This window comes from Seriola dumerili, unplaced genomic scaffold (genome assembly GCF_002260705.1).
Source record: "Seriola dumerili isolate Sdu_G_001 unplaced genomic scaffold, Sdu_1.0 BDQW01000017.1, whole genome shotgun sequence".
NCBI classification, from domain to species: domain Eukaryota; kingdom Metazoa; phylum Chordata; class Actinopteri; order Carangiformes; family Carangidae; genus Seriola; species Seriola dumerili.
In genome coordinates, this window is record NW_019174272.1 from 15,227,851 (window position 1) to 15,248,641 (window position 20,791).

Here is a 20,791-nt window from a genome sequence, read left to right on the forward strand (position 1 = left end):
CAGACTGGATACAATGACTCACTACTCCCTCGTGAGGTACAAAGTGGTATTACGAGATCAACACAACCATAGACTGTATATAAAAATAGACGTAGCCTCTGTGACGTCACCCACAGGTTTCTGAAGCCATGGCTTCTGGTATGAGATTGATAAATTTGTCAATGAAGTATTTCATTGTTGTCCTCCCAGAGGACTGGTGCCCCATTTCAACGAGAGTAAATTCTAAATTACGGCGTTAACGCTACAGGAAAAATATAAAAAATTCACCTGTCATAGACGACCTAACTAAAGCTAACTGGCAGCCTATTGGTCACAGTCTGTTGTACCTGTAGGTTACCTGTTGTAATGAAGCTGTTGTCCCAGCTGTTGGTTGAGGTGTGTGAAGATTTCCACTGTCCCCCACCAGGTGACATCCAGCTGGAATATGATCATTTCAAACAGCTGCCTCAGGTCATTCTCCATTAAGATCCATGACTCGTGTAGATCCTGGACACTGTACAACAATGTCTACAGCTGTACAGGCGGCATCCAATAAAACCTGTGTGTTGTTGGTGTGATTTTGTTTTCCTCTTTACGAATACATCCTAGTCGTGGCTGCTTTATATCTCTGTAGCTGTTGAACATCTAAAAGAAATCATATGAATTGTGCATTGCGCATTTATTGTTTGGTGAATGATCGGCTTTTCTCTGCTGCAAAGTAGCGCAGCGTTGCCAAACACTTAATTTCCACACTGATTGGGTTGTTTCAGTTGGTAGATGTTATTGCATCCCTCCACAACAATCACTATTCCCTCACGATTGATAGTAAGTAATTCAGCATCGTTTAAGGGTTCCAAAAAACTGCAACATGGAATGACATCAGCCCTGTCTTAGTGGTCTTAGTGAGTTAGGAGTCCTCTCGACTGCTTTAATTTCTCCCAGACTTAGGTGCTACTTTTAGTGCTAAATGGCTTCATGAATATGTAACCCACATGGATTTTAGAGCTACAAAACCCATATATGTGGTTTAGAGGTGTAATTACATGTTGTTCCCACAAGGGGGCGCTTATACATTGATACACCTGTTATTTTGAAGAGGCTACGTGACCTCTTTCTTTTCAACGCAGCAGCTCTCTCAACACCACAGACGTGCGAGCATGCGGACAATAAATAAGTAATTCCTGAAGTCCAACTGTGAACGAGAGGGAAACAGCTTCTGTCCCGTTATTATTGTTGAGAAACTCCGGTGAGTTGCCACAGTGTATACTAGCGTTTTGTTGTTAGCATTGTGTAAGAAGTTGCATTAAAATTGCAGTTGAGTCCAGATATCTCTCATAAAAACCAACCGGTGATTGTGACATGTGGATGAATGTTTATTAAATGCTTCGTTGCAACTGTATCGTTATATTTGTGATCTGAAAAGATCGCTAGCGGCTAAACGGTAACCGCTAATTGCTAATGGATAAGCTAATTGCTAGCTCTGGTTAACGGAGTGATTAACACTGTGTCTAAGCTTTAAAGGATGATTACGTTGTTTTCTAACAATACCTTCATTAGGCTATGGTTGAATTGGATTGTGTATCAATGCCATTTAATTGTAATTTAACTGATTTTGGTTGTTAGAAGTACATGCTAAGAGAATCATAAGGTATAATTTAGTTCGTTTTTATGATTGAGTTAATAGTACATTGAATTGATGTATAAAAATGTAAGTGTACAGGAGATAATTTAGTTGAATGGAGAATAGTAATTGTTTTGCCCTAAGAAATGCATAATAAGTAATCTGTTACAGTAAGAATATAAATGTTGATGTGGCAGAGGGAAATTCATTGTAAATAATTTATCATTAAGTTAAAAAGACAATTCATGGTAAATGCTTCATGTTAAAATTACTAGTTGTTAGAATAAGGTTATTGTGGTATAAGTATATCCTTAATTGTTGGTTATATGGTGTATGATGTTCTGTGAGAGAAAGGAATTTAATGAGATCTCATCTAAGATACATAAAGAGAACCGAATAACTTATTATCCTGCACTATCTGTGTAGGTTGGTTTTTTGTGACCAGATAGAATTAAAGATGGCGAGCCCAGCCCGTGACCCTGTGGATGGTTGGAGAAACGGTGTTGGCCAACCGTAGGAACTGCCCACAGAGGACATCTGAGTTAAAGTGATACCCAGTCCATGGGTTACAGATAAGATACACAGACACTATTTATCCTACCCGGGTAGTAGTAGTAATAATAATAGTAGTGAACACTTGGAACAGATATCACACAAACAACTTTGAACTGAACTCTTGAGCTCTTTAATCACAAGGAGTACCTGTGGATTAAAGAAACAACCAATAGACTGAAGGACATTTCATTGGAGGTTTCCACTTCCATAACGGACTATTTCTGTTGATCTCCTTTTTTTGATTATTTATTTTATTTGTTATTTTCCATTCTTTCAAAAGAATTGCAGTGTGTGTATCACTGTGTATACGGTTTGAGGCAATAAATTGTCACTGTTCAACTAAACATTAATTCACTCCCTGAATTACTCAAGACAACTGCTCATCGGACCTAGATAGATGTTAGTGTCTTATTACTATGGTTGATTGACACTGAAGGCGCTACAAATAGCTTTGTCAGAAAAAATTAGTTCTAAAGTTAGGACTGACACGCCCATTATTTTTAGAAGTTTCTCCTAAATCACCAAGTTATGAGCTACTTTTATCCTTAAGACACTTTGAGAATATGGGCCCAGATTTATACTTTTCTTTTGCCTTTGAGATTTCCATTGTCAGCTCCTTGGTAGCTGTAGGAGCAGTCAGGATATCTGGAATATCAACATGCATTCTCTCCTTATGTCACAATTCAATATTTATTAATGGAAAGAAAAGATCAGAATATAAAAAGGCAAGATACTCATAAACTTCAAAAGTAAAAAAAATATATTAAAAAAAGATATTAGAAGCTCAAATATTTAATTACTGATAAGGCAAATATTCCCAATGGCTCCGACACAAGCTATATGCAAATCAGATACTCCTCCTTGTTACAACCAAGTCTCTTTTTTCCGTATGCTGGTCTTAACAGATCTCGTAACCCATGGTTTATTGTAACGATAAAGTTTAACTTGCGCACAGGTAATTATCATGTCCCTATAAAAGGCAGCAGATCAATATGTAACATCCACAAGATGGTCCAAATCATCACCATAAGACTCTTTAAACATGTACCAGTCAGTGCAATCAAGTCACTGCAAGCAAAGCACAGATTCTTCTGTCCAGTCCTTTCTGACCTTTATCTGTGCTTTCTCTCTCCTGAAAATCGTCTTATATATGGGCAGTGAGTATTATGGCAGTTATGATCTGCAGATCCCAGCAGAGGTAGAGGGAGTGCTTTATAAACATCCTTAACTGATCCATAACAAAAATCTAATGTCTTATCCTGCCTGGTTGGATAGGAGAAATATTGATAAAAGTTAGAAAGCGTCTTTTTCAGAGAGACATTGATTAAAATCACCCAATATGAAGTTTGGTGCTTCAAGTGAAATTGACTGCAGTTTTTACACTAAATCAAATACAGAGCTAGAGGCCGAGGCAGTGTTTGTGTTCGGGTGGATGTAAAAAGTTGTGGAAACCCGCAGGGCAGGTAGAAGGGTGTTACGATACTGACAGAAGTCCAACATCTAGCATACAAATGCATTCTGATAGTCACAGAGCTACAGCATCCTTTGTTAAAATAAAAACATACCCCCGCCACCTAGAGTTTTCCTTGTCACCTAAACTCTACGACCCAGGTGGAGTGGAGCTCCAAAACCATCACTGAACATGTCAGCGTCCTGGTCATGCTTAGTAAGCCTTTTCTCAGTGAGGGCCGCAGTCTCTGAAGTTCTTCTGAAACTGAACTTTTCCTCAGGGACTGGAATTTCCCCATGGTCACTGAGGCCAGGGAAATCCAGTTGAACCTCTGTCTCCTCAGACGAAGTCTGACGCCTCCTCACTTCCCTTGCTTCCTCCTCTTTCCTCTCACTGTGGCACAGATTCCATGAGAATCTGAATAAAATCCAGTAAAAGTCACGTGGTATCCGTCATGTGAGCTAAACTCTCTGGTGTACTGAATCGTTTCCTGGTAGGTTACAATGACATTGCAGGCAAGTAGTAGATAGAACAAAATCCACAAAGCGGCAGAATTAAAAAGATCCATCTTAAATATGCAGCACTAGGAAACACTCATTCCATGACACAAAAAGCCTTTTAAAACAAGTATCCTTTTAAAACAAGTAGCAAACAAGTTATAAAAACTATGAAAACACTGACAAAGAAGCCAGACTCTCAGTTAGAAATGTGATGAGTTGCTGCGTGCACAAGCAAATCATCACATTTCTACATTTTTTTCATTATCAAAGTAATCCTGCTATAGTTTCTGGTACAGTGCAGCTCTCTCTGAACAATCACAACAAACATGAACTACGCTATTTGTACTTTGTGTTTGCACTGTGACAGAAAGTTTGGGTTTAAGGTTATATACACTATACTGGAGGGAACACTGTAACACTGGTTGCATCTATAGGCATTAATCAGCCTCTGCTATGCAGCACAGCAACAGGAATATTTATGAAGCTGCAGCTATGTCCTATAAGTAACATGCAAACATCTTAACTGCAGAAATGCGTCACTCTGATTAATGAGCATAATCAGATTATTATGATTATGTGACCTTAGCCAATGTGTTGGGGTGAATAACAAGGCTTACTTGAAGAAACAAGTACACACATGCACAAGCAAAGCACATTCACCTCTGCCTGACAGGCTATTTCCTGCAAATAGACCTGTCTATATTCATATAGTTTTTCCAGTGGACATAATCCTAATTTACACAGACAGATGGTGTGTGTGTGAGAGACACAGAGCCATGTTAACAGCTATCTAAACAAAAGCACAAGCATGAACATACAGTGTTTTGTAGTTAAAAAGCTGTGGTTATTCATGAAGACACCAGCGCACATCTTAAAAAGACAACCTGAATAAATAAAAATGTGCATTTTCACCTCGCTCACCCCAACATGCACACGTAGCACTGTATGAATGGTGATAAGCCCAAGAAATGGAACACCCCTAATGCTGTCACGGAAAATAACACAGTGGATGAGTGGCATCAGAGGGAAATTGGCCTGCGTGAAAATATCTTTTAATGAACAAGTACAGAAAAGAAAAGCCATTTGAGGGTTTATTTATTTACTTATTTGCCACAGGAGCCTGATTCAATGTTTAATTGTTATTGGGCACATTAGCAAGAAGAAGAGGAAAAGGTGCTTTTTTCTTTTCCGTGTGGATGTCTAAGCTATGTCTATGTTGGCGTAAATGGGTTCGTATCCATCACGTTCTTCAAAAGTGAGACTGCACAAACAGCTGTTAAATTCACTCACAGGGAAAAGACCTTGATACAAAAATACACAGAAATCTGCGTAGCTATAGGTTGAAGCCAGCTGCTTGTGGTGCAACTGGGGGCGTCTTTCTGAATATATTATGAAATCATCATCATATTGAGAGGCTCTGTAGTGATCCGTCTGCTGTTGGCAACATTCACTGTGTCCCACGAGCTCAGCACCCTCAGACTCCCCACCTCCTGGACAGCTGCACCCGTGGGGTAAGATCCGTTGGTTTTCTGTAATGATGCAAATGTCCGATTACCCTAAAGGTTTGGCTACAAGGAGAAAAACTCCAGGCCACTTCATGACATTCCAGCTCTGCAGACACTGTGTGCCAACCCAACTCCTGGCAGGGTGCCTCTCAAACAGTGATTGAGGCTGACCTTTCTCTTGCTTTCTTCAAACAAAATGGCCTTTAAGATGCTTCTGACTCCACGTAATCCCTTGATGGTGCCCTTCTCATGAGTCTCTCAGGCCGTGCATCCAAACTGTGACGGCTCTGACAGCCTGGAAGCAGACACACGGGGCTGCAGAGCAGCCGGGATGGAAATGTCAGCATCAGGCTAACTCTGACAAGTGGGTTAGTTTTGTGATCACATGCTGCCCTGCCAGGCTACATATCTGAACATTTCCATATTCATCTGTCTCTTACCTCTAGCTGACAGCTGAGTCTACACAAACACAACACAACACAACACAACACTGAATGTGATTTGGATGAGAACTGGTAAAGTCTTAGTTTGGTATTTCACATTTGGTGTTTATTCAGGTTTTTTCGAGAATATATTTATTGTGTGGTGGTGAGTTAACTCTTGTTTCGCTTCCACTTCTTTCACTTCTCTTCTTTGACATTTGTGCAGTAGCTACTTCTTCATTCCCCGTAGTTGGACTGAGGGCAGACTGGATACAATGACTCACTACTCCCTCGTGAGGTACAAAGTGGTATTACGAGATCAACACAACCATAGACTGTATATAAAAATAGACGTAGCCTCTGTGACGTCACCCACAGGTTTCTGAAGCCATGGCTTCTGGTATGAGATTGATAAATTTGTCAATGAAGTATTTCATTGTTGTCCTCCCAGAGGACTGGTGCCCCATTTCAACGAGAGTAAATTCTAAATTACGGCGTTAACGCTACAGGAAAAATATAAAAAATTCACCTGTCATAGACGACCTAACTAAAGCTAACTGGCAGCCTATTGGTCACAGTCTGTTGTACCTGTAGGTTACCTGTTGTAATGAAGCTGTTGTCCCAGCTGTTGGTTGAGGTGTGTGAAGATTTCCACTGTCCCCCACCAGGTGACATCCTCTGTGACGTCACCCACAGGTTTCTGAAGCCCACAGTGAGCTGCTTCACTGTCGCCATCTTGCCAGTACCTGACTGTGCCCTTAACTCCCAGCTAATCCAAAAATGGACAAAGAGGTGGGGCATGCATGGAACTGATACTTCGGCGAATGCCAGCTTGTAGAAAGTATACGCTCACCCACCTATCACTCAAAGAGGACACGCCCTCAATTATATATAACTTTAAGTCTTGATAAAATGTAAACCGGTGACTTGTATAAAAATTCACCCCCCCATACATTTTTCATGGAGGAGGACAATAAAAACATTAAAAATTAGTGATTCACTGACGCTCTTCAGTGGACACAGGACAAGCCGTCTCCAGCAGTCTAACAGTCTAACATTTACTCATCTTTTTTCTCTGATAGCTTAAGATTCAGACGTCCAATGACTAAAATCCTTCATTTGGGTGTAGCGTACATACCTGGCCTGGCATCAGTCACAAGCCATTAAGGAAGTTCATTGCAAGGACATGCAGAGTTATGGACCCACAATTGACACTTTGTGACTCTTCCCACCATCAAACTATCAAATTGATAGGAAACAGAGACAAAGGACCCCTTTCCACAAACAGACCATGCTTTTAGCATGTCCGAACGATACAGAACCAGACCAAAGGTCAAAGGGTCAGCTCCAGAGGATTAACCAATGGACACCAGACAACTGGAGAATATAGGCAAAATCTCCAGTTTGTAACAATAAGACTTTGTCTAATGATATTTGATTGTTTCTTATATAGGACAAGTAACAACAAAAGGACTGATTAACACTAAGGTGTGAATCCTGGCCTCTCTGTGCCATGCATGAACACACACACCAACCTCCCTTCCTCTGTCCCTCTCTAAATAAGAGTCATAAACTACAACCCACATTCTAATCCTGGGTAGTGACCAGCAGAACACTCTTCACAGACACAGATCTAAGGAAGAATGTAAAATCAAATATCTAGCTGTTCTGTAACTCATGAGATGTTCCTATGCAATAGTTTAATCCCAAACTTCTATCCCATAGAATGTTTGAAATGTAACATGTAGATTTTAAGACAATGTCCTTCATGTGACCATACTGTCAGCATCCTTCACACGAGGTAACACACACTACATGACATCCAGAATGTCCATATTATTATTATTATTACAGTCAAAGAACTGCTGTGTAATCCACATTTATAGACTATTAGCTTTGGGAAATGTTTATATTGTTGTTTGATCAATTAACCACTTGTATCATGATTAATTCCAGGTTTGAAGGATGTAATATGAAATCAACACTCCTATTACTCCTCTCGCCATTATTAGTGCAAGTAGTTTTATGTGTTATTTCACTTAATGTTTTGTGGTCATGGTGGAAGACGGATGTGCAAGTTTATAAGTAAACTCTAGATTTAAATTATTCCAAAGTACAGTGGAAAATTATTCTCTTCTCCAAGTGGAAACACAGGAGGAGATGGGCGACGCCCCTGAAACATGCGCCAGCCCCCAGGGGATAAAACAGTCGTGATCAATTCACACATGTTCAGAAAAAAGAAAGCCAGATGACAAGAAGAGAAGAAGAAAGGCCAGAAAGGTTAGAAATCAGAAATGTTAGAAACACGAAAAAGTTAGAAACTCGGCGAGATGCTAAGAAGGAAGAAGATGCGAGAAACGAAGCTAAAAGCTAGAGGCTGAAAAGCTGAAGCTAGAAAAACGTTGCAGAAACTAAAAGCTGGGAACTTTGCTCAAAGTTCAGGGTCCCGGCTCAAAGCCCGGCTCTGTAGCCATGTAAACTCTTAGCTCTAAGCTGCTAGCCACAAACTCATGGCTGTAAGTCATTTTTGCACTTTTCGCATCTTTTAATTTTCTTTGCCAGAAGCTCCACGTAACATCATTTTTGTCTACATGCGTGATCTTTTATTTTTATAAGCCAAGTCAAGACCAACTGAACCAAAAAAACAGAAGTGCCTCAGAGTAATTTTGTAACTTTTAATCATCATCAAGTTTTCCTTTTTGAAGATTTTGACAACTTTAGAGTCATCTGGTCAATGGTCTCCTCTAAATTTATCCAGCCAAAGTGAAGAGCATTAGAGTTTATTTCGCATCAACCTGCAGGAGACGCCAGCAGATAACACATCTGCACGACCGCCTGCAGAGAAGCCGAACAGAAATCAAGAGTGCCCGAGACAGAAAGTCTCCTGGCAAACTCCACCAGAGCTGAATCGCTGAGACACCGGCAGAATCCGTCATCGTGATAACGGGACACGGCCTCCAGGAGAATCCACCTAGATCCCGCGTCTCCGGGGTTACCACGGCAACCACAGCCACCTGGGTTCCAGCCGAGGGTCTTCAGCTACAGCGCAACTCACAGTAGGCCGGTCTTAACACTCTGCTCATTACTGGGTTGATGTCGAAATATAGCAATATTTAATCATCAAACCTAATTTGTAGATGTAGTATCATTAGCTGTATAGCCATAATATATTCTCTCCCACCATTGCCAACTCATCACACTGCTCATTTCATTATTATTTTCATCTTTATAATTATTACACCTTGCATTTACTCTGTAGATAGTAGTTTAGTTAATAAACTCCTTTATTTACACCTAGTTGTTGTCCTGTCGTATTCTTTTGACGTAGAAACTGGAGATCCATTAAATCAAGAAGTCATGGCTTCCGATATGAGATTGATAAATTTGTCAATGAAGTAATTCATTGTTGTCCTCCCAGAGGACTGGTGCCCCATTTCAACAAGAGTAATTCCTAAAATATGGCGTTAACGCTACATGAGTGAAATATGTAGTTGAAAAGACCAAGGTGTTAAAAGTGTATCTTAACTAGAATTACCGCCTTGTGGTTGTATGCCTCCACCAACAAGCCAAGTTACAGGAAATATGGTCACAATCTCTCTTTCCTGAATTATAATGTTGAAGAATGGCCAGAAGTGTTTTTGCAGAACATTATGATGTTGCAGTGCAGTTGGCCTTTGACCCTTTTGGATATAAAATGTTATCACTTAATTTTAACCTTATAGACATTTGAGTTAAATTGTAACATAATCAGTGTATGTACAGTATTTGTCAGTTATGGCCAAAAATGTGTTTTGTGAGGTCACAATGACCTTTGACCTTTGACCACAACAATCAAATCAGTTCATCCTTGAGTCCAAGAGAATATTTGGTCCAAATTTGTTCCTTCAAGGCATTACTGAGATATCATGTTCAAAAGAATGGGATGGACAACCAGAAAACATAAAGCCTCTGGCCCTGACTGTTTCTGGCACGGAGGAATAAAAATGTGGCTTAAAACTCAAGTCAATCTGAGCTTCAGGCACACAACCACATAGACATATATACAAGAATGCCCTGTAAACAAGCACAAGTAAACAGAGGAGCTGCATTTTTTTCTGTTCATATTTCCCAACTGATTTCAAGAGTCGTTTTTATGATACAGGTAGTAAAAATAAAAATAAACTCTGGTCTCAAGTTACTTAGAATTGTGATTGTTTAGGCTGTAATCACTGTTTTCCATAAGGAGGAGTGAGTATCAACGTTAGGTTTAGATTAACTTAATACTTATGTGGTGGAAAATAATTCATTGTCATAAGGAATTGTTAAAACTGAAGTTACTTTACTAAATCAAACTACTATTTATACTAAATTTACTATTACTAATCTAATATTATGCTGCTACTATAATATTATAATATATTCATGTTACACCTCATTGTATTTAGGATATTAAAAATAATAACACAACATACTGCTGTATTATAGAGTTATATATTGTTGTACTACTACTGCATCTCACTTTATACTACATTACACTCATATTTACCATACCATTTTGGTGCAACAATCTGTGTAATCTATGTAAAATTCTGTACATAATTCAATCTGTACAAATTGACTAACTGTAAATGGCATGTAAATATCAACTATACTGTTTATTACTGGCAGGGTTTTTAACATATATTTTGAATATGAAAGTGTTACTGATTCTGATCTGATTATTCCATATTACCCTGTGCAATATGCTTACTATTTTCTTAGACCACAGCCTATCATATAAATATGGTATCCTGCTTTAACACTTGAAGTTCCCCTCTGGGATCAATAAAGTTGTATCTCATCCTTTCTCTGATAAAATTATAGAAAGCAGACTGACTGCCTCAATGTCTCAATATCTTACTACATTTAGTATTCAGTTCATGTACGTACATGTAACGTTGCACAATCACAAATTTATCTGGTTTGAAAATTGATGAAAACATCTGAGATAATGTAAGAACACAACTCAACAACATGTATAACATGAGTCGAGTTTTTTTTATATGGAAAAGTCAAAGATTAGAACTTTAAGCTAAATTTTTGAATGCTTCTACTTGAAATAAGAGTATTTTAATATTGTTGTATTGATAATTATACCTAGGTAAAGCATGTCAATACTTCTCCCACCACCCGGGCTACAGATTACCATCAATCCTATTAAATATCTATAGATAAACATTATAAAGATTAAATTATAAAAAAATTACAATGGTGATGGTGTTGGTGGTGTTATCACAAATCAATAAATCAAGCTTGTGTGTTCTCCTTTGTTTCCTGCAGGTAAACTAATTGTGTCCATAAAGCAAATTTGTATTTCACATTTGAAATGCACTTCCACTGACAAGATGATCCGATACACCACACTATTCTTGAGATATTCAGGCTCTTTTACATCTAATCACCTCCATGATGCTGCCAGAAACTAAAAAAACAAAAACTAAAAATTTCTCACCAAAGTGGAGACGCTTCGCAGGGAGGCAGTGTGCAGCTGAGCCTCATTGTGAGTCTGGCCAATAGTCATCCCATTGTTGGACTTCTTCCCTCTCTTCATGGTGTGTCTGACAGGGGAGCTGGGATCACTGAGGGCTGCAGGCTCTTATAGATCTGTGCTGGGAGCGTCTCTTTTCTTCCTCTTGCTCTCCGTCTGCTGGTTCTCTACGCTTACTCTACGCTTTGTGAGTGATCCCCAGTCTGCGTGGGCTTCTTCCTTCACCTCTCCTCATCCCTTCATCCAAAATGATGATCCAAAATCATCCATTGCCTTCAGCCCAGAGGCCAAACAGCAGTGAACACGCTTTGTCTCATACTTGACTTCTTCCTGGGCTGAACCTCTCTCACACTCTCATCTCTGTAATTTTCTACATTAATTATTCAGGCCCCTCCAGTCCATGAATATAAATCCATTATGTCTGCCCTGCTACATTCTGTTTCAATTAGGAGACTGGGAGTTAGCTTGTGTAGAGGGATGGCAAATCATGCAATCAAAGGATTCATGAGACCTAACTCCACTTTAAAATATTTCAGCTACTCATCCAATGTAGAGATACTTCAGCAATGTCACACAAGAGGGAGTGATGTTGTACTGAATATCAGCTCAGCTGCGATTCGGTCATAGCTACGAGGCCGCAGGCGGTTATACATAATTAAGGGTGTGGCCGCTTTAAGTGACAGTCAATTTGTAATAGGTATGCTATATTGTGCTGTTTTACTGTGGTGCTGTTATTTCTGTTCCATAGGTTTGTTTGACGTCTTCCACTCATCAAGGAGGGAATTCGCCTACAGGCTATTCTGCAGCCTTTGTTTTGGTCAACCAGTAAGATTACGGTAGACAGATAAGCTATTATTTATTTATACTATTTATTTTCAGGTTTTTTTTTAATATAAAGGTTTATTTTAAGGTTCAGGTTAAGGTTAAGGTTATTGGTTCTCTGAACAATAAAAGGCTTTGCTTGCCAGATTAAATGTTGCTTCCCTTACCCCTTGATATTTGCAGAGTTGTCACACAGGCTGTGCCAAGATTTCAACAGTGCAGCAGCTCACTCTGAACTTCAAAACCACTCTTCAGAAACCTGTGGTGACATCACGAATGCTACATCTGTCTTTACTTACATGTTTTAATGGGCAGAAAGTGTGTGAAGAAAACAAACATCATTAGACTACCAGCCTGCACCTTTGGGACACGGCTGGGTGGAACAGACAAGGATTCATGTTCTGTTTATACCACACTAACCCTTTCATTCAAGAGACCAGATGTTTCTTTGCTCCACAGACAAAGGAACTCACTTCCCCACAGTTCCTCACTGTTCACACCTGGGGAAAACTCTAGCCCAGGGACTTCACTGATCAGTCAGTGTTGGTCAGTCTGTGACATGTGACCCGCCAGGGTGTCACCAAACAAAACCAGATTTCCTTTTCTCTCCTCTCCCTCTCCTATCACAGCATAGGTAAGCAGCAGAAGCCTTAACTTTGTTAATGTACCTGTTGATTAATGTCTTGTTGTAATGTTTGCTTAGGTGGTGGTCAGTCATACAGTTAAATCAAGTACTTGTATGTTCACACACATACCTGTAGTATGTCTCAGTTCTAGAACCTGCATGCAGCTAACCTTCTCCCTCTAACCTGGTACCTTTAGACTACATGAGCTAGGCTAACAAAGAAACTCACACCTTCTTTGTTCAGGTCATGCACTGTAAACCCGAACAGTACTACAAACTCATAACTATTGCCGGCAACTAAATCAAAGTGGGCTAATTAGTTCACCCGACACTGAAACATTAAGTATTCTTAACGAATAATATCGTTTTGATTTCACAGGGCTTAGTATGTCTAAGTGAACACTGTCACTTAACTTGAAACGTCTAAGTTAACAGGCGTACGTGAGGGGACGTGACGTCTGACGTCACTACACCCAACTGTTCAGGGCACGTATCAAGAAAATTCAAGATGACTGGACCTTAGCGAGGGATGCAACGGAGCGAAGAAAGGAGGAAAAATATTCATATTCATCAAAAAACCTGCACAACAACGCACTTTTTTTCGCCGTGCTGTTGCAAAATTGTCTTTTATCTGTGTTTTGTGTTCCGGGGGACCCCAACTTCAGGATTTGAAAGTTTTGCGCGCGAAGCGGTCAGTAACGTAACGTTACAAAAGTTCAATACATATTGTTATCTTTTGTTAGACGCTGTGAATGTGTGTAATGAAGTTATATGCTACGAAATTAGACATATTTCCAACTGGTTTAAACTAAAGCTTACTTAGTAATTATCGTCAGTGTCGTTACTAGGCCCAGGTCGCTAACGTTACTTCGTTTCTGTCAACAACGTAACGTTAAGGGCAGTGGAAAGAGCCGTTCTTTGCCTTGAAAAATATGCAGAGGACGACTTGTTTCAAATATCGGTGAAATGTTTTAATAAAAGCAGTTGCTGCATATGTGAAAGTTTATTTTTTATTAGACATTGCAAAAAATCATAATATGTTGAGAAGGGTTGTCTAACGGAGTTGCCCTCGCCAATAAGGGATTGACAAAGTAATACACTATACATAATCATTTACGCATTTTGCATCTTAAGCAACATTAAACTGTTTGTGCTCTCTGCTATGTTATAGTACCATAGAGCAGTTGGATATGAGAAGTTTGTCATTCTGAGCAACAGTGTTGGTGATTATGCAGTCACAGGTAAATATATAGTATGTTTTAATTAGTAATAGTTAATAAAAGTAATTGATATTTAACATTTCATGTAGAAAATATCTGACAACTCCACATTGTTTTTACACCTAAATATTTATATGTGTACAGGTGTTTGCAGAGTTACATCACATTACAAACGTGAATCTACGCAACCAGTTTTACTGTGAACTTGACCGATACACACCAAAACTAGTTGCACTGTATCGACAGAAGTCCTCAAGGACTGGAAAGGGAGCAGAGGCACTGCGAGAGATGCTGAGAATTTATGACTTGGAGGTAAGTTTATGTTTGACTTTTCCATGGGGACAATGCTGATCATACAATGTGTTGTCATTACAGATTACAGATGCCTTGATAGTAGTCAGTCATCCTGCTGAATCATAGATAGATTACTATTTTTAACATAACTGAAGCATTACATTGTTATACCAGTGACACGGACTGGGCATGCTGGCAAAATATTTCTATAAAGATTTTTTCTTTTTTCTCAATCTAGGAAGAACATGACATCAACATGCAACGCTCTCTGGCTCTTCGTGCACTTCCAATGTATCTCTGGGAGGATGACACTGAATTCTACAAAACCTGTAATGTAAGTATTAGGGTTTCATACAAGTATCTGCCAGTCACACACAGTGCCCACTCCTCCCCTACACACATTGTCTCTGCAGCCAGAGCTATGCTTCACTCTCGCACACACACAGTGACCGATCTCTCTGTGCTTGGCTTGACTCTAGCTCACATTGCTCTCTTCAGTACTCCTTAGGTTTTCTTCAGCTCGCCTCTATCTCGGTTTCTATGATATTTAAAGTTACTTAGGCTTCAATCTGCCTCCTCATGCTCCACTCCAGTATCATATTTCTACAGCAATAAGTATATATTACGTGATGTGAGGAAAACTTTTACTTCATGGGGCCACTTTGAGTTTCTACAACATAATATGAGTGATTATACAATTTTTTTTAAATGTTGATCGCCCTGCTAGAGGATATAGGAGCGGATAGGAGGAGGAAGAAGAAGGACAGGAGAGGAGAGGAGGAGAAAAGAGGAGAGGGAAAGGGAACTATGATATTTAAAGTTACTTGATGAACTTGTTAAGGAAGGAATAATATATTTTTGGCTCTACAAACAAGGATTGTGTCACATCCTTCTGGATTGGTCGTTATAATTGATTTTCTTGTGTTTTGCAGGGTGAAGATGAGATGGAGACCACTGACACACCGCTAGCGCTCCTCTCTGTGGTCCCTGACACCACTGGTTCCATCAGCTTCAGCCCTGAGAACATATCCATTGTGATAGAGGATGAAGTTGTTATGAGCGAGCTTCCCAGGTTGGCTGATGCATTTGTGGTGCTGCTTGGTTTAATCTATGCATTACACTTAGATTATCCAAAGAAGCTCACTCACACATTCACATTCATCCAGAAAGTGCTGATGTGTCTGGATGATAACAAACCACTGAAACCATGCCTACTCTCCCTGAAAAATGATTTGTTAAAGGAATAAACAAGCTGAGAAATGCATGCCTGCACTCAGCAGACATGCATAAATGTGATTCATGTCAGCAACATTATTACAGCCATGTTGTTCTGTTGTTCATTCTTAGATGTGTCTGATATTATAGACATGTCTGTTAAAATGTTGAAAGCACTTTTGCGTATGCCCAGTGGGCTTTTTATAAGTTTAGAATTAGAGGTACATTTTTTGTTTATTTTATTGTACTGCCTCCTTGACCTCATTGATCAGTATGCCCTCATTTTTAATAGTAATTCAGTTATTTATTTATATTATATTTTCTTTTATTTATTGTATTTTATTCTGTTTTATTTGGTATGTTTTTAATTTTCCTCATTTGCACAAATTTAGATGTCTATGCTGCTACTTTTATAAGGTTTTTATTATTATTATTTGAGAAAATACAGTGCAGAGAAGGGGAAGTTTGTTCATCCCCAATGATTCAAAATAGGCTGCTAAAATATATATTTGTAAAAAAAAAAAATGTTTGACTCCAGGTGCTGCACTTTAATGTTATTCGACATTTCACAGTTTTACTAAGCCTGATATATTGTTCTGAAAAGAAAAAAAAATTAAAATGTAACAGTTGTTAATGCCTTTTTAAAAGGTAGGTTTTAAGGTGCTGTTTTATACCCTAATAAATTGTTGGAATTCTGACAGGAACACTTTAGTCAAGAACCTTTTATTGCATGGATGATGTTTCTCTTGCGCAATCATACATACATGGTTACAGTCCTACAGTTACATGTACACAACTATATCTGCACAACTGAATTTGCACAGTTACTTTTTTTGGCATGTCTTTGGGGGGCAGAACCTCTCAGAAAACACAGCTCTCTGAAAACAGTGCGTCTTGTGCATTTTAAGTTGGCAAGTGGTAAATATTTTAAGTTCATTAAGGTGTAATATTTTGAGTAGATACTATTGATATAATACATTGTGTTCAGTTAATTTTTTCAAGTCCATGTAATTTAGTTTTTATAAGTATATTCTATCAAATCATTTAAGTATGAAGAAGATATAAATATTAAGTGAAGGAAATTTAAAAAAATTATATTGAACTTAGAATATAGATTAAGTCAACTGAACACATTTTTTAAGTATAGTGTAACTCAAAAAATTTATCAGGATAACTTAAAAGTTCTTATGTAATCAGTTACAGCAAAAAAAAAAAAGTTTTCTGAACTTATTCGGGTTTACAGTGTGTGGTCACAGCGACCACTTTGAATTGGCCATTTTGCCTTTGCCTGTGTCCCCACAGACACACCCCATACACACACACACACACACACACACACACACCTGTATATACTATATTTGACATTGTGTTTTTACTCAGAGCTCAGACCCAATACCCTGCCATCAGTATATCACAACACAAACCAAGATTCATACCTGACACCACCAGACTAAATGAGCCCAATTAACCTGCATGGTATTTTAATACCAGCAAAATTTACAGCTTAATAAGAAATACACTAAAACAGCAAGTATGACAAAAATATCATTGCGTTCACACTGTGTGAATTATGAAATGTATATGGAAATGAGAGCCTATCTACTGTCACTGTATATTATATATCAAGTAAGGCTTCCAGCTAAATATAGATGAATCCAATCATCAGTCAAACTGCTTATTTGAACCTCATTCTGTCAGTCAAAGCATCTGAGTTCTTATTCTCCGTTGTGTCACTGCACACACAGCAAAAAAGGACACGGGAGTCTTGTGTTATTGTAAACCTGATTGTAACAGAAATAAGGGAGAAGTGTGATGATGGAGGAGGAGGAGGGTAGGAGCAGACTTCTTCCTTCTTGTTTCTGCTCACCTCACTCAGGCTCTGAGCTCTGGTGATGGATACAGGTCTGAACCAGATAAGAAGCTGACCCCACTTCCTCCACTGCTGCTGTCCAGAGAGATCCACCCTTGTGCTGACAGATCAGGAAAGCAGCTTCACAGAGTTATTATTTATTATGATTTATTCATGTTGAATGAATGATTGAATATTTGAAGCGTTGACCCGAACAAATCAGGGGAAATTCTTGATTCTGACAACCTGATATCAGGTTTGCAGAAGAGTGAAGTCCATGAAACTCCTCTGCTAAAAGAAGTTTACAAGCATCTGTATATGAGACATTTAAGGAATATATGTTTTAAGGGGAAACTTGATTGGGTATTGAACCTTTGAACCTCAGTACTTCTCCATATTGTCATCCACCATCAAAAACTGTTGTGTATTGGAAGTTAGCATTGAATGAATAGTCCAGACTTGTTTATTTATTGTTTGATAAAATGTCCGATTGAAAGTAGCCCCTACTGTGATAGCAGAACAAACAATGTATGGGGTAGAGTGATGGGAGGTTGTCCACTACTTAATCGATGGGGGATGGCATTGTTTTCTAAGATGGATGGATTCAAACCCCAGTCTCTGGTGTGATAGTCGTGTTTTCTACGTCCACCATCCAGCTCTATCACCCTCCTGGCAACTGTCTGTTGTGCAGTGCTTCATTCATGCATGAAATATGTCGCCTCTGAACATCATCCAGTCCGCAATTAGGTACTTTGTACACAATGTATTTGCTGTTGCAGTTTGTCAGTTTCTTTCAAGTGATAGTCAGCCTTATCTTCTCTCTGAGGGGATGAGGATGGGGGGTGGGGGTGTCCGTCTCTGTGTGTCTGGCAGGACGCACACTCATACATACACATTAAACAAACTCAGACATTGTAGCATCAGTGACTCACCAGGAATATTCTCTCCAGCTGGTCCTGGATGTCCTTCATCCCTGGAAAGGCAGCCACACCCTGGATCATTTCAATGAAGATGCAGCCCACTCCCCTGAAACACAGAGTGACACATGATAAGGTGATGTTCAGTACTGGCTCAGATGAATAAAATGTATTCAAGTCCAGTGGACTGATTAAATGTAATAGTATCATCATTACCAGCGGAGCTGGCAGGATTATGTTTCATAGTACGCACAAGAATCGCCTGTCCGCTACCTTTAGTTTTTCCCACAAATGTACATATTTCTACTCATGGAACAAGTGAGATTGATTTGTGTATTTTAGTGCTTAAGTTATGACTACAAATGACAAATGTGCAGTGAAAGTCGGCATTAAGCAACAGATTCCCTCATTATCATAAGAACAGCTGCCTAACTAACTACTAAAGATAGTAATAACAATATGCAACAGCAAGACCAAACCAAGCTGCTACAGTAAACAATCAAAAAGTCAGATGAGACAATAAAATTAAATGGTATTCCTGCATATTCGAAGTTCATTCTACTTCTGCCCATTACATAAAACTCACAAAAGACCTCCATATCAATTCCAATATCATGATAGATCTGCAGTGTCAACATTGGGCATCAAAGCACCAAACTCCTCCTTTATCTCCTGCTCTTCTCTTTAATCTAGACTCACAGTGTTAATGAATGGATGCAGCCAAAAAATGAGACAGGATCTCCTGCTGTCAAAATTTTATTTTCAAGATGTTAAAAATAAAAAAAAATAAAAATTTAAAAAATGTACGCACAGTGTGTACAGGATTACTGCTTCCGGCTCCACTGATCTTCACTGAATCACATACAACAACAAAAGTGTCTATAACAAAGCAGTACGTTGTGAGAGGCCGGCATTTTTCACTAATATCATACATGAAAATGAAACCAAAAATTTTATTTTCTACTATCGATCATCTTTTAAATCCTTGCCAGCCTTGTGATCTAGCGTGTCCTGCGACACAGTCCAAATGTGAGGAGTTTGCACCATTTTTTTTCAAAAATAAAATCATTAGTATCTGAGCTAGTATTGCAAACAGTGATGGCAAACAACAAATCTAAACTCATTTTATAAAATTAGCTAAGAGGAACTGGATGCAATTCCTACTGCTTCTTTCAAAGAGGTTATAGACAGTTTTATTTTTGATCTTTAAAACATTGTAAATTGCTCTCTTGAGACAGGCATTTTCCCAGATACACTTGTAACTGTGGATCATAACAATGTGCTGCACAACGACCTATGGGCTCCTCTTTTACAGGAGTGCAGTCTCAATAGATTATATCTGTTGACTCAATATAGTTCAAGTAGCGATTGGTTCAGTTTGGTTCAGTTTGTTTTATTGAGAATATTCTCATATATTAATTAAATACAACATATAAGACTTTGTCAGGCGTATAAGAGTAAAGGGAAGTCAGAAAGTACTTCGCAGCAGGCTTATGCTGGTTTTAGTGCTTTTATAGAATTTGTTGACAATAATGAAAATATAGAAAAAAATCAGCCTCGTTCTTAAAGTTGGAAGTTGGAAGTGTTTTGCAGTGCAGCAACCACAACTGAACCTGTACATTAATCTGATCATGATCACACTTGACTGGTGCTGTGTGTGAATGCTGCAGCTCAGTGATGTGCTTCCATCACACCCTCCCTCCTCATGGATAACAGCCCATAACCTGTAGGGTGCTTTGATAGATGTTTGTCATAGCATTAAAACAGATCTGCACAACTTTCTGATTCGTTCGCTTCTTCATGGAAGACTGCTTCGTAAGTGACCAAGTGTGTGTGTGTGTGTGTGTCACAGGGTGGCTAAGAGTAGGATGGAACTATACCCTGTGGATTTGTCCACCTGCAAATGCCGTTGAAGGAGACACATGGTCCCTCTGCCTCAGACCCCCCAAAGCCCCAAACTGCTCTTTAATTGGGTGCTGGAAGATCCACCTGGGGCTCATGGGATGTCCCTGCTGTCCACAGGGCTCAGCTCAAAGTTCAGCACCAGGACTGGACAGAGGTGAGGAGGTGAGGAACACCAGGTGGAGAATGACCTGTCTGAGTGCATTTTTCAGCAAGAGCTGCGATTTAAACTGCATTATTAATGACTGAACAACCTGTAAGAGGTGAAAGGTGTCGTTGGTTGATATGATAGAGGATGTGGGCTACTCAGTTTTAGCTAATTAATATCAATTTGCTGTTTTGCTGGTATTTAAGCTCTCTGTACACTGCAGTCAGCCAGAGGTGGTTTCTTTGATAAAGAAGAAGCACC

At 39.1% G+C, this 20,791-nt stretch overlaps 1 protein-coding gene across 2 annotated transcripts in view; it reads right to left on the bottom strand.

Moving 5' to 3' along the window:
- The window catches only part of LOC111227009 (cyclin-dependent kinase 14), a 246,640-nt gene that overhangs the window by 62,316 nt on the left and 163,533 nt on the right, over positions 1-20,791 (bottom strand). For both annotated transcript variants that reach the window (XM_022752355.1, XM_022752364.1), the window contains one exon: positions 18,496-18,589. In XM_022752355.1, coding sequence (XP_022608076.1) covers positions 18,496-18,589 — 94 coding nt within the window. The remainder of the gene's footprint in view (positions 1-18,495; positions 18,590-20,791) is intronic.